The sequence below is a fragment of the Mchenga conophoros genome, linkage group LG19, assembly GCF_057382185.1.
Source record: "Mchenga conophoros isolate Kocher_MC1m ecotype Shallow Benthic linkage group LG19, M_conophoros_male_GT1.1, whole genome shotgun sequence".
NCBI lineage: Eukaryota > Metazoa > Chordata > Actinopteri > Cichliformes > Cichlidae > Mchenga > Mchenga conophoros.
The window spans coordinates 28,105,253-28,119,271 of NC_140544.1; the positions used below are offsets into that span (position 1 = coordinate 28,105,253).

A 14,019-nucleotide genomic window follows, 5' to 3' on the forward strand; every position below is an offset into this window, starting at 1 on the left:
CATTATCGGATAATATCTTTTAAAACACATCAGCTGAATAGAATAGAATACACTGTTTCTTTACTGTAAATGAGTACAAGTGTCTGAAACCCCAGTCAAGTTCCTCTTACAAATGAGTTCCCTCACTCAGGAGTGTCTGGACTGCACTTTTTCCTGGTTTCGCGGTCTGTCTTCCTTCCCCCTGCTGCCATCTGCTCAGGAGGAAGAAGATGAGGAGGATGAAGGGCTGGATGAAAGTATGAAGGAGACGGCGAAGGAGAAAGAAGAGAGGAAGAGCGATCATGAAGTGGCCAGACAGGATGCTGTCAAGGTGAAGATCTCAATATCCCTTTTTTTTTTGCATTCTACATGTTGCCTTCGTGACCTGTGGATGGAAACTGATCAAAGGTTTCTGATTTCAGGGTTTGTTAAAAATGAAACTGCTCCCCAGGCTGCGTTACATTCTCGAGGTGGTCCGGCCGTCACCTCGGGTGGTTCAGGATGTCCTGGAGATCCTGACTCGCATTGCTAGGCATTCCTCCTCATCTGCTACGCAGGTAACAACAGCAACTTTTTAACAACTGAGAAGTCTTTAAACTCAAAGTCCTTCATAGCTGAAATACCTCTTGGTGTATCCCATTCTCAGGTGTTGGATTGTCCTCGTCTGATGGAGACAGTAATGTCAGAGTTTCTTCCCACTTCCTGGTCACCATCATCTCAGTCCATTTATGGACTTCCACTTTCCAGCGCAATGAAGCTTCTAAGAGTTTTGGCTACCTCTGGCAGACATGCCTGTGCAAGACTGGTAAAATCAATAAGTGTAATTTTTTAACTGCAAAGATACTCGAGTAATGAGATTTATAATGCATTGATTCTGCAAGCTGCCAGTCCAGGGGCCGACTTTTAAGACAAAAGCTATAAAAACAGTGTTTAGCATTACTTATGATGTATTCCTGTTTTTAATATTAGTAGCAAACATGTTTTTGGAGGCTCATCGGTGTACTGTAGTGGGAAAACACATTTGGCTTGCACTCAAAAGATCCCTGGTTTGAGACCAGTGGTTATAAGCTAGTGCGCTCCTAGTACCAGTCCTAACCAGGATAAATGGGAGGGTTGCATCAGAAAGGTGTAAAATCTGTGCCAAATAAACATCCTCTGTGGAGACCGCTGGAAAGAAGGGTAATCGGTGTTGTGCCTTCTTTTTTGGCCTTTCCAGTTAAACTCTCTGGGAGCGAGTGAGCGATTGTCTCATCTCCTGAGTGCAGAGCCCAACGAGCTGCTGCTGGAGCCGACCGAGTCCCTCAGGATCACCACAGAGGCCTACAGGCTGTGGGCCGTAGCAGCCGGCTATGGACAGGCGTGCAAATTATACATGTAAGTTATAATGTGAGAGCGATTACTGCCACAGTTCTTAACACAGTTATATTTGTCATATTTTAAAAAATGTTGCTATGTTGATGCACTAGTGAGAAAATAGAATAAAATGTAAACAATTAATGTCTGTATCTACACTGAGATAGAAAATTTGCAAATGATTCTATCAGGAATTTGCACATTTACTTTATGATGAGCCAACAGCCTGCTAGATAAAGGGTCCCTTACCAGTTTATATTGTATGTGGCTCCCTTCGCGCTCTGTCCAAACGTAAGAGCCAGGCTCTCCTCTTCACTCACAGTGAGTATTTAATTGCTTTGATTTGCTGTGTTTTCCCGCAGAGACCTGTATCCAGCCTTAGTGACAGCACTGCAGTCTGTTCACAGACTTCCACCTGCCTCAGATCCTCTGCAACCTCTGCAGCTCCAGCGGTTTTTGGCTCTGCTTTCTCTGCTCACGCAAGTTACACACACAGCTGGCTGCCATCAGGAGCTCCAGGCTGGGATGGTCAGGTACAGATCAATGAAGCCATTCTGCTAGAGAATCTGGAGGAAGCAGTGTTGGCTTGAACGCTCTGATCTTACATGTCAGTTCCTCTGCTTTCACTGCAGCTCCGGTGGAGAAGAGTGCCCTCCCCCTCCTCCTGTATCTTGGGGTCATGTCACAGGGTTGCAGACATCCTTAATGGGGCATTTGAAGGGTTTTATTAAGAACCTCGATGATCCACTTCAGAAAGACGGCAGCCTCACTCTGATACCAGTTTACCTTGTTTACCTAGAAGCGTACTACCATCAGCTCTCCAGACAGGTATTTCCTGCCTTTCCCTTCCATAAATGAGATGTTTCATATTTATTGTTACTTATGCTAAGTTAAAATTTGATGTCATGTGATTTCCCAGCTGGCGAGTGGTCATCGTGTATCCTTCCTTCTGCACGCTCAGTTTAAGCAACAGTGAGAATGCAGCTAATTATGTCCTGTTGTGCGCTACATGTGACAAAGAGGAACTTGAGGATTATCTTGTTCGCTGTTTACGTCTCAAATTCCTTGAAACTGATGAACATGTTGCTCCACAGAACTGTTTCAAGCCCGTGGAGACTCTTCAAGAGCTCGAGCTGCTGACATCTGATGCTCTTCTCCCTCTGATGTCTCACAGTGTTGTGCAAGGCCTGATAAAGAATCTCAAGTATGTCTGAAAACAGATGGCAATTTAGCCTTTTTTCCACAAAATTTGTGTTTGAGTTGAACCTTTAACATCATTCATTATTATTTAAAAAAAAAAAAAAAAGTTGGGCAGGGATAGCTCAGTAGGTAGAGTGGTGGCCCCATGATCGGAAGGTCGGGGGTTCGACTCCACTGAACGGCTACCCTGAGGTACCCCTGAGCAAAGTACCGTCCCTACACACTGCTCCCCGGGCGCTGCATTGGTGGCTGCCCACTGCTTCACTGGGTGAATGGGTTAAATGCAGAGGAACTATTTCCCTATGGGGACTAACACATACACATTATAACAGCACAGTTTAATGTTTTTTTCCACACCAGGTCTTCCTCTGTAGTGTGTAATGCTCAGGCTATACCTCTGGGCCCAGAAATCACTAATAACCTCCCTGGATTGGCGTGCATGGGATGGAGGAATCGTCCGGGGCTGGTTGCTCCCAGCTCCCCTTTCCCTCTTCTGACTGGACTGGGGCTCCTATTGGAGACGATCACAGGGATCCATAAAGGCCTCAGCAGCAAGGTAGGACTGACTGTCCTTGGGGTGTTTTTATTTTGTTGTTGTTTGCTGGTTTTATACATTTTCTGCTTCGTTTATGTCCAACCAAAACATAGAACTAATGAGTAAAGCATGTGGACTCTCCTTGTAATGAAGGTATGGGTACTCTTTGCACTCTGGGGCACATTGTTAGGTACACCTTTGTAGTATGAGGTTAGATTCCCTTTTTGCCTTCAGAACTTTTGCCTTAATTGTTTGTGGCAATGATTCAACGAGGTGCTGGAAACATTCCTCTAAGGTTTTGGTAAATATTGACATGATAGCATCACACACATTTTTTGGCTGAACATGATGACCACATCCCATAGCTGCTCTATTGGATTAGGATCCGCTAACTATGGAGGTCATCTGAGTACAGTGAGCTCAGCTGATACTAAGGGGCCCACTATCACCACCCTGAGTCATTGATACAAGGCAGGATGGATCCATGATTTAGGTTTTTATTTCAAATTCTGACTGAATGTCGCAGCAGAAATCAAGACTTATTGTTTTCTAATCTTTTGTTCAGTTGTGGTGAGTCCACATGGCTTGTAGTGTTAATTTTCTCTTCTTAGCTGACAGGCTTCGAGGCTCGATATGTTGTGCACTGAGAGATGCTCTTCTGCATGCTTTAAATGTATGCATCCATCTGGCAGTAACGGCCATGCCGTGTCATTCTGATGCTCAGCTTGAATTTTAAGAGGTCGTCTTGACCTCAACGTCGTGCCTAAATGCTGCCATGTGATTGGCTGATCGTATATTTAGATGTCCCCGCTCTCACTCACTAGTTCACCGGACTGCTTCTGTCGGAGCCTGTGACTGGTTACCTGCGCAGCTGCAGTCAGGCTACACCCAGCCTGTCTCACACCAAGGCTTGGCTTCTACGTCACGAACACCACCTCCTCTACCTGCTGCTGCGACTGGCTCACAGACTGGTACGTCCACTCCATCTTTAATGTTGAGCTCAGTTTAGCCATGTTATACAGTATTTTAAACCATTTTTCTTTCAGGCTTTAGTTTCCTTCTTATGCCGCAGCTTGTATGATTCCTGGCTAGTTCATTTATTTTTGCCTTGTATGGAATGAAAATGGGTGCAGCCCTTTTCTACTTGATTTTGGTGTTTTGAGCATAAGATCAGATTTTATCTGCTCACTTGTTGATGTTTAATTATTTATTTTAACCTAATCATGTTATTTTTTCCCCTCTGTTTTACCTCTCTCAGGTTCCCCTCGACTCAGAAATAGCAAAACATGCCTCACTTTACCACCAGGTGGCGCTAGTTGTACTGCCTTGGTTATTGCCAGGCAGTGAATACCTGGTACATGAACTGCTCTCCACCATTGTCTTCAGCAAGGACTTTATATCGTATGTTTACCTTTAATCAGTTTAATCTGAGATAAGTGAAGCACCTACAATATTACTCTAAAGTGCCTGAATTTTTATAATTACTTTTTATTTTGATAGTTTGTCTAAATCGATGTTTAAATTAGTGCCTCAAAAATGTGACTGATGGTTGTCCTCTAATTTTGCTAACGACATTATATATAAAATTTAATTTCTTTGAAATAAGATTAAATTAACAAATGACCCATTTCCATCAAAAATTTCTCGTTCTGTTTCTTCGCTTATTAAATTATCAGGGTGTTTATGTCTATTTCTTTGATTTCCAGAGAAGGACACAGCGGAGGACCTGAGGCTGTGGAGCTGGGGGAGCTGAAGCTTCATGAGGAAACACAAAAGGACACCTCTCCCTCTCTCCAGACTGTCGGGGCTCTCCTGAGAGAAGCCTGTGTCCAGCTGCCATCCATACGAGGTTGCTTCCTCACTCACCTGGCCCACCTGGAGTCGTCTGTAATAGTGTCCAGAGATGCTCTCCTGGGCCACAACCCCTGGATCAAAAGTCATCTCTTGCCAGAGCTCACCGGTCCCATCCTGCCATCTGATTGGCCTTTCCTTCCACTTCTCAGCCTGTATGAGCAATCGGGGGTGTCTGATGGTGGAGGGCTGGCAGTGGAGGAGCTTCCTCAGGGGGCTCTGCAGGCTGTGACTCACTGTCTGCAGTGGTTGCTGCTGCTGGAGGTCTGGAGGGAGGAAGCGCTAAAGGTATTCAAACAAGTCAAGTCAGTTGCCCGTCTGAATTTTCTCAGAGGGCTTTGGTGTCAAGTCTCAGCGGAGACCACATAGAAATCTGATTATTAACACATTTAATTAATAGGCAATTTTGTGGGGTTGTTGTACATATAAATGGAAAAGTTTTATATATTCCATGTCAGCCAACAAAATGTATATCAGTAACAGCAGAACTGATCCATTATATAATAATATAACTAGTACATGCACATACTACTGAATTGTTTGGCCTGTTTGGCAAACTGATGTACTTAATCACATTTAAAAAATGAAAACATAGACGTGGTAGATGCTGTTGTTTGTCGTTTAGCTCGTGCCATTTTGGCTTTTATGTGAGGTCATCGCTAGGCTTGTATGATGCAACTTCTGGTCATATAACACAGATGTTATTGTCATGAAATGAAAACAGAAGGATGCCTTCATAAGAGGTTGCAGGTCCATCGAGGCTAAAAACACGTCCTGTTAGTCTGTTACTAGTTGGTTGCCAGGCAGCGTGATGGTGGCGTAATGTATCATGCATAGTTCAACTTTTTTGTATATAAATTAGTTATTTTCAGGAAATAAAAATGATATGAAGCTTTTATAAGTTGTTACAGGTCCATAATTGCTAAATATAGGCCATTTCAGTTCATTGCTAGGCAGTTGCTAAGCAACATAATGACACCTTTAATATATGATATAGATAGGAACCTTCAAGCGCCACAAATGCACCTGTATACCAAGTTTGGTTGCTCAACTCCAGATGGTGTGGGAGGAGTTTATGGACAGAGACAAACAAGCACACTAATTTTTTTGTGCGTGAGATAGTGAGATGCTGTCATAGTAACACTTTAGAAAGAGGCAGAGGGGTGGTAGAGAGGGGAAGGCAGAGTTAGAGGCCATGATAAACGTTCGCTGTATTCATTCTGGAGTCACCGAGTGTCTGAATATGTGACTTCTTTTGGTATGTGCTTGTTTTACTCTATAGAAACTGATGTAGGATGTCTGACGTGCTTGCTGTGTTAGGTGACTAGCAGGCGCAGTTATCCAAAATCTATAACTTTTACTTCATATTCTCCTTTCACAGTAAATAAAATGTCAATTATTTGTCAGTTTATTAGTGCTAGTCTTAAAATATAGTTCACATATATTTTAAGATAGTTCACAATTTTCATAGAGAAGTACTTTGTACATGCAATGGAGTTACAAAGAAAACCTACACCCTTCAGATGTTTCTTCTGTAGATCTGTTTCCTTATCACATAAATTGATTGCTTCTGTGTCATGCTGTAGGTGGTCCTCCCTGTCGCCAAGTTCGCCCGCCTGTCCTGTGTGTTCCTCTGTTCCAGTGACTTGTTCCTGGAGAGACCCGTTCAGAGGCTGACCTGGGGTCTGTTCAGACTGCTCACCAGGTCTGATATGACACATTTAGCTTTTTCTTTTACACCAACTAATCTCTAAAAGTTAACAGTGACCCTTCATTTTCAGGAGCACCAAGCTGGACTCTTTGGACCTGAACGTCCCTCCTCCAGGTCTGGCCTCATTCCAGGACTTGTATTCAGCCCTTGTGTCCCAGTATGAAGCTGTGTCTTTTGGAGACCGGCTGTTTGGTTGCTGGGTCCTCTTGCCCCTGCAGAGGAGGTACAGCACCACCATGAGGCTGGCGGTGTTTGGCGAGCACGTGGGGATGCTGAGGTCTCTGGGGGTCACTCTAGAACAGGTAACGATGATGGCGTAATGATCTCTGTTGAAGTGATTTTTCCACTTCCTGTTATAATAAGTTATTTATTGTTTATATGTCTGTCTTGTCATTTGAAGCTGTCCATTCCTATCGAGAGGTTCACCTCCCCACCTGAAGATTCCCTCCCTCTCCTCCGTCTCTACTTCCGCTCTTTGGTAACTGGGACTTTGAAGCGCTCCTGGTGTCCTGTCTTATATGTGGCTGCTTTGTCTCACGTGAACTCCTTCATCTTCTCTCAGGATGCTGCTGCACAGGTACAGCAACACTTGACACACTGAGCACTGAGTTGCTCTGCTTTATCTGAATGTTTTAGGTGTGCATTCATATTAAGATTGTCCTTTGTATCAATGGCAGTGAAAGCTAAACCCGGCTGCCACATGTCCTGCAGCTGCTCTGAATAGACCCTGGGTTTGTGGGAACAGCTTCTACATCTGCTTTTGTACATTTTTGGATCAAAAAGGAGCTTGTTGGGTGAAAGTCTTGACAATTTGACAAATGCACAAAACCAGTCCTCATATTATTTCTATTTATTCATGGGTTTGTAACTTTGAATTGGCTGCAAGCGTTTGAAGTTAAAATGAGAAACACATCATATTTGCTCAATTCACAAAGGCATTATTTTAGAGGGGTGAAGCTGAAAACATTCATACGTGCAGTGGAGCAGCATTAAACACGGAGACATAAAGTGCACGAGCCAGGCTTTGATCTTTAATTCCCTTGTTCTTTTCCAGGAGGTTGAAACCGCTCGACACAGTATGTTGAGGAAGATCTACTACCTGACTGACGAGGTACTCCTCTCCTTTTAGCATGCACTGGTAGTTTTCCTGCTCTCTTTCTGCCTCTGGTCTTTACATGCTGTGTTCATTGATTACTCATTCTCCCCCCTTGCCTCTCTGCTTCTTGATGATTTAGTTATTACAGTCTTGCTAAACTCTCACTGTTTTCATTGCGTGCTTTACCAAAGTGGAGCTATTGTGCTCAGTCCTAGCTCCACATTTCTATTCTTGGACTGTACTGGAGTAGATTTGTGTGACTCACAATACAAAATAATCCTTATTTATTTTGTACTGGGCTTTTGCGCAGCCACTTTAGTTCCTCTTTTAGCTTTCTCCTTCCTCCTTCCATCCATTTAATCCAGCTTTCTTCTGAGTGGCTGCTGCTCACAAACAAAAGATGTAAACAGCAGATTGGTAGGACTTCTGTGCTCAAAGCCAGAGCTCTTATGAGACCAAATTAGAAAACTGTCTGAAGCCGATTGTTTAGAACATTATGAAGTCTGAGCTTTCAGCTCACATACGGTGACCTCACTGTGAGCATGGATGTTTTAAAAGGTTTATATGTATGATAGAAATAGTGAAAAGTACATTAGTTCTTTAAATCCAGGTTTTAAGTAGTGGCCTCACTTCAGTTGAGTGCATTTGCAAAACACTGTTTCATTATAGGCCTGCATGTCCTGCAGTTATATTTAGAAACGTAGTAGGTTTTGAGTTTTGAATGACTTAGTTTTGCACGTTTGTGGAGCTCAATGGGGGCAAATATTTAGTTCTTCTTGGCTTGAAAGGTCAAAAGCTTAAAGATTTATTGTTTTAAACTGATAATATTCAGAGTGTGCAGTGATCGCTGTCTGTTTCCTACTGTCAAGTGGGGATTTTATATTTTTAAACTAGTGCAAATATGGGCTTTGACGTATTTACATGAACGACTAAATCAAACTACGTGTCAGGCAGCGGGTTCAGGAGCAGCAGGAGGAGAGGAATCAGCGTTTGTTTCAGAAATGTGGCAGGGAGCAGGTTGGGTTCAGTTAGCTCTCATCATGGAACAGAAAACTCACAGAGCTCGTCATCTCAGGGTGAACAAATTCTACTAAAGCTGCTTTCTGGAACAAGGCCCTGATTTTCGGGGGAGAGTATGTTGTTAATAAGTACTTTTATTTCCTTTTTTTTTTTTTTTTTTTTTTTTTTTCTTGCCTGTCCCGTTTGGCTCTTTTGCCATCAGAATTATTGTCTAAAGGCAAAGAAAGATGCCCAACGGATTTACTTTACCAAATTAACCATCCCAGCCTTGCCATAATGGTCCATTTGATTCACCTTTTATTGTTTATTTTATTTTCACTTGCTGAATACGGGACAGACTTGACTGGAGGAAAGAAGGGGAGAAAGAAAGAGGGAAAGAGAAACAGCTGAGAAGAGGGATGGGGGAGAAGGGCAAAAGACAAAAACCAACAGAATGGGCAGAAAAAAAAAAAGAAAAAGAAAATGCATCTATCGATCACCTGGGTCACCTGTTGAGAAAGAAAAAAGAAAACAAGCAGAAGAGAACAAGAGTAATAGAATAAACAACATCACAATGATCTATGGGAATATGACAGTAAATACTAAATATTAAACATTATTGTGCAGCACATAAGATCAACAGAACACAGTGTGCTTTGAGGTAGGAGCCAAAAGGGGTGTAGTTTGTGGGTGTGATCACCCATGTGTACACCTGTGAGCATGGACGCGCTTGTTTTTTTTAAAAGGTTCCTTCATGTAATGATCTGCTAGAGGGTGTGGGGGGGCCACAGCCCCGTCCTCCAGGGCATGAAGCAGGTATGGAGGAGATCAAAACTCCAGACATCCAGAGGCCCCCAGAACACAAGAGACCAAGGAAGACCAACAGAGGGGCAGCCGCGCCACTGTCCCAGAAAGAGCTGAGGAGAGTCCCAGATGAGGGCTCACTCAGCAGCCGCGGAGCAGAAGCCAGGGGGAGTTGCAGTGACGCGCCCGTGAGCTCCGCCGGCAGCCAGCTGTGCCTGAGTGACCGAGCCCCAGGCCGAGAGGCCGGGGGCACCCCACCTCTGAAGTGGCCCGAGCGAGCCCCAGGCTCCAGGCCCCGATAAGCGGCCGCCAAGGAGTGAGCCGGCGTGTACCTGGACGCCCATCCCCAGACACAAAGAACCACCAACGCACCGATGTCTGAGGCAGTCCGCCACTGGCAGGGGAAGTGGTGGTGGGGGGAGATAGGCCTCCAAACCTTGGAGGGCCTGAGATGTCCCCAGAGAGGTGGTGATACCCAACCTGACATATAGACACAGACATACAGGCACACACAGATACAAACATCCATTCCCACCCTCATGCTCTCATATGCACTTACTCCACACTCAACCAACGTGGAGACAGATATAAAGAGACGTTGTACACACGATCACACTCCCCAAGCGTACTCTACGAACCGGGTCTAGGTACCCTTGCCCCTGGAGGGAGGAACTGCACCCAGACCCAGGTGGTGTTACCCTTTTCCCTGCGGTGGGGAGAGGCAGACCGCCCCGACTCCGCAGCAGCAGGGAGGCCCCACACTCCAGACCGCAGTCGGACGGCCAACTCCTCCTCCTAGTCCTAGCCCCCCCGCTCCAGCAGGTCGCAGAGAACGGGGGTGAGAGAAGACTCCAAACCTCCCTCCACCCGCTCATTGTAATGTTGATGCATGTGTGTTCTAAGGTGCATTTAAAACCCAGGAGGGCTTGGAGCTACCTGCCAGAGAGCAGCAGGTAAGCGCATAGTCCCTCCTGCTAGCCCTCAATGTCTACGTGTATTTAAAATTGAGAGGTGGGCAACAATGCCAGGGGTGAGGTGTACACCCTGATGGTAACTTGGATTCTGTGTATCGTGCCCACCCCCAAGTAATGAGAGTGTGAGTAATGTGAATGTCTAAGTTGTGGGATAAAATTGAGGCAGAGGCAGCCAGAAGGGGACCGGGGGGGGGGGGGTAGCCTCCTCTGCACCCTGGTGACATACCCCTACTCCAAGGCCCTGCATGTGTGGGTGGTTGTGGTGGAGCGGGAAGAGGGAGGCAGCTGGAGATGGGGAGGGAAGGAAGGGAGGGGCAAGTGACCCCTCCCTGGGGCCAGCTCCCCCGCTGACCCCAGTAGGCACCCCCATACTCCGTGACCCACCAGGGAAAGGGGGCCCAGGCCCATCCAGACCGGGGCCCAGTGCAGCAGCGCCTCCCGGCCCCACAGAGCCCGGGACAGTCCACCCAACCCCACCACAGAGAAAACTGCACCCACCCGACCATCCACTCATCTTCTAGACTACATAAGACAATAAACGCCCAGGCTGAGATCTTCCTCCACCTCTCCTGTATCTCCCCCTCCTGCAGAGAGAGCTCCTGAGGAGAGGAAAGCTCCTGCAAGATGTGACAATCTCCCCCACCAGTTGAAGAGCCCCCCAGGTGGCTCGACGCACCGGCGGCACCCTGCGCCAGGGCTGGGCCCCCATGCACCCGCCCACCCACAACCCCGGCAACACACCAACCAGGACCCAAGCCCCCGAGGCCCGGCCAGGGCCCCAGCCCAGAGACGGAGCGCCCCCAGAACCTCACGCCCATCCCGGACCCACCCAGGGCCAGCCAGGCTACCAGGTCAGTAACCCACGTCCGTCAGCACAGACCCTCCCCTAGCCCCGCTGCACGCAGCCACGAGGAAACAGAGCCCCTAACCGGACATGACCGCTACCCCGGGTTGAGCCCCCCAAGGAAGATGCCTCTGGGGAACCCCCCGACGCCCTAGGCCTGTCCCTACCCCCACACCAATCACAACAGTGAAGGCGGGACCAAACTATGACCCCCCACCCCCACTAGGTGATGGAGCTGATCAAAGGAGCCCAGAGCAATTGATCTGATGTGGTGGCAGAGGCTGTATCAAAACTAATGTAATCTAATAGATAATTTCTATATTGGTTAGAATTAAGATTATTTTTATTTTTCCAGTTCATGAGGACAGTTTTCTTGGCTATGCATAGGGCAGTGAAAACCATATGGGCGATATTCTTTTCTGTAGTGCCATTATCTAAGCTGCCCAACAAACACACTAAGGGGGAAGTTGGAATGTTACATTTCAGACACTTTGATAAGTCTTCACATATCTCGCGCCAAAACTTCTGAACTGGTGGACAGAACCAAAGAGCGTGGATGTAATTGTCCGGTGAATTGGTTTGGCAGTGTGAGCAGTTGTTGGTAGACGTAAAGCCCATCTTGAACATCCGATGACCTGTATAGTGCACTCTATGTAATATTTTGTATTGAATTAATTGAAGACTGGGATTTCTAATTAGATGAAAGGTTTTTAAGCAAATCTGAGACCAGAAGTTTAGGTCTAAGTTAACTGATAAATCCGCTTCCCATTTTGCAATAGGAAGTGATATTGATTCATCTGTTTTAGAAAGCATTCTGTATATTTTGGATAGTAATTTGGGGGTTTTAAGAGTAAGAAATTGAACCACACTTGGTGGTGTTTGTAGTTCAACTTGACCCGGTTTAAATTTCTTTTTTACTATGGATTTAATTTGTTGATATTCTAAAAATCTTTTCTTGTTGATCCCATATTGTGTAACTAGTCCGTCAAATGAAATAAATTCTGTTCCTTCTAGTATATGTTCTAAATATTTGATTCCTTTACCACTCCAATCTGAAAGGTTTATCATATTATTGTTTTGTAATATGTCAGGGTTGTTCCAGATAGGTGTACGTTTGCATGGGATTAATGAAGACGCCGTCAATTTTAGAAACTCCCACCATGCTGTCAGAGAAGAGCTGATGTTGATGCTTTTAAAGCATTCATGTCGTTGGATGTTTGTGCTGATAAATGGTAGATCTGAGATCTCTAGATTATTGCAAAGTGCTTGTTCTACATCTAGCCAAGGTTCATCTAAGAGGGTATGTTTTAGCCATCCTGAGATAAACTGAAGCCTGTTGGCTAAGAAGTAGTGCTGAAAGTTAGGTTGTTCTGAAAGTTAGGTTGTTCTGAAAGTTAGGTAGTGCTGAAAGTTAGGTTGTTCTGAAAGTACTTTTAAAGTACTTTTATTTCCGTAACGGGAAGTGCTGCACTTCATTGACGACAGAAATCCATCTTCAGGGAGGTGATCAATGAAAGATGGTCATTGAGGCAGAGGCATGCGAGGAGCTGTCACTTGTGCACATTTCATACTGTTCTGATTAAGTGCACGTCCAGCCTAGCATGTAAACACCAGGTCCGGTTAAATCACATAGTGTGTAACAGTCAGTATGAAAAAGGAAATGTGTGTGTTTAACCTCAGCTGGTGTCTCTATCCCCCCTGGTAACAGCAGGGTCCACATGGGGCACAAGCATGTCTTGTTGGGAATATCTGGTTCACACAATCACTCCTGCTGCTCCTCTCACATCTTTCTCACTGTCATTCTCTCATTTCCAGGTGTTGAGGAGTCACTTGCTGCTCTTCCGTCTGCCCCAGCATCACTTACAGCTCAGCTTCGACATGTACGAACAGTTGCCTCCCATTAGGGCCAAACGTTTGGAGAGAGTCCTGGGACTGCAGGAGAGCAGTGTTGACAAAGGAGACTGAAAAGAGTGATAAAAAACCTGAAGAAAAATAACAGGGTTGTATTCTCAAAATAGGCTAGGCAGAGGCGAGATGCGGTATTATGAAAGCAGAAGGTGCTGCACCACAGCGAGATGTTCATTTCAAGGCCTAACAATGTCACATGTAGTTGTTTCTGTGGCCCTTTTTTCTTTAAACTAAAGCTGAGTTAGACTCAGTTTCTAGTGCTTATGGTAGCCTGATGAGGCTCTCACCGGAAATTCTCTGAAAATTATTACATTGAGGCCAAAGTTTAAATAAAAATGTCAAATGTTTTCTTCCTGTTTTGTTACTAATATGTTTGTATATTTGCAAAAAATGCCACCATGTGTTCCAGGTTCTTAAAAAAATATGGCAGGGCAGTTCTTCCTGCTTCACTAGTGCCTGAAATGATTGTAAATAAAACAGTGATGTTTGAATAAAATATGTGTAACCTTTTATCCCATTAAACCTGAGCTCTGAAATTTTTACCTTCTTAATATTAGTATGTTTGTGAAACATCCTGTGTAAATAAGACATTCATGGGGGAACTGAGACTAAAATGAATGTAGGAACGAAAGTGCTCCTGCGGTGTTGGTACATCTTAAAACGTTCGCTTCCTGTTTAATTGCCTGTTCGTAAATGTTAACATATTTGCATAATTGTTGCACATAACAACAATCAGCAAGTTTTGGTTTCACGACTTTTTGTGCT

General features: G+C 45.1%; 1 protein-coding gene across 2 annotated transcripts in view; it reads left to right on the forward strand.

Moving 5' to 3' along the window:
- The window catches only part of rpap1 (RNA polymerase II associated protein 1), an 18,465-nt gene extending 4,703 nt beyond the window's left edge, over positions 1-13,762 (forward strand). For both annotated transcript variants that reach the window (XM_085256768.1, XM_085256769.1), the window contains exons 12-27: positions 131-310; positions 402-536; positions 626-784; positions 1,196-1,353; positions 1,695-1,865; positions 1,965-2,160; positions 2,427-2,536; positions 2,893-3,088; positions 3,892-4,038; positions 4,326-4,468; positions 4,774-5,206; positions 6,505-6,623; positions 6,700-6,931; positions 7,030-7,206; positions 7,684-7,740; positions 13,162-13,762. In XM_085256768.1, the coding sequence (XP_085112894.1) occupies positions 131-310; positions 402-536; positions 626-784; positions 1,196-1,353; positions 1,695-1,865; positions 1,965-2,160; positions 2,427-2,536; positions 2,893-3,088; positions 3,892-4,038; positions 4,326-4,468; positions 4,774-5,206; positions 6,505-6,623; positions 6,700-6,931; positions 7,030-7,206; positions 7,684-7,740; positions 13,162-13,311 (2,763 nt within the window). In that variant the 3' untranslated portion in view covers positions 13,312-13,762. The remainder of the gene's footprint in view (positions 1-130; positions 311-401; positions 537-625; positions 785-1,195; positions 1,354-1,694; positions 1,866-1,964; positions 2,161-2,426; positions 2,537-2,892; positions 3,089-3,891; positions 4,039-4,325; positions 4,469-4,773; positions 5,207-6,504; positions 6,624-6,699; positions 6,932-7,029; positions 7,207-7,683; positions 7,741-13,161) is intronic.
- The last annotated feature ends 257 nt before the right edge of the window (positions 13,763-14,019 follow it).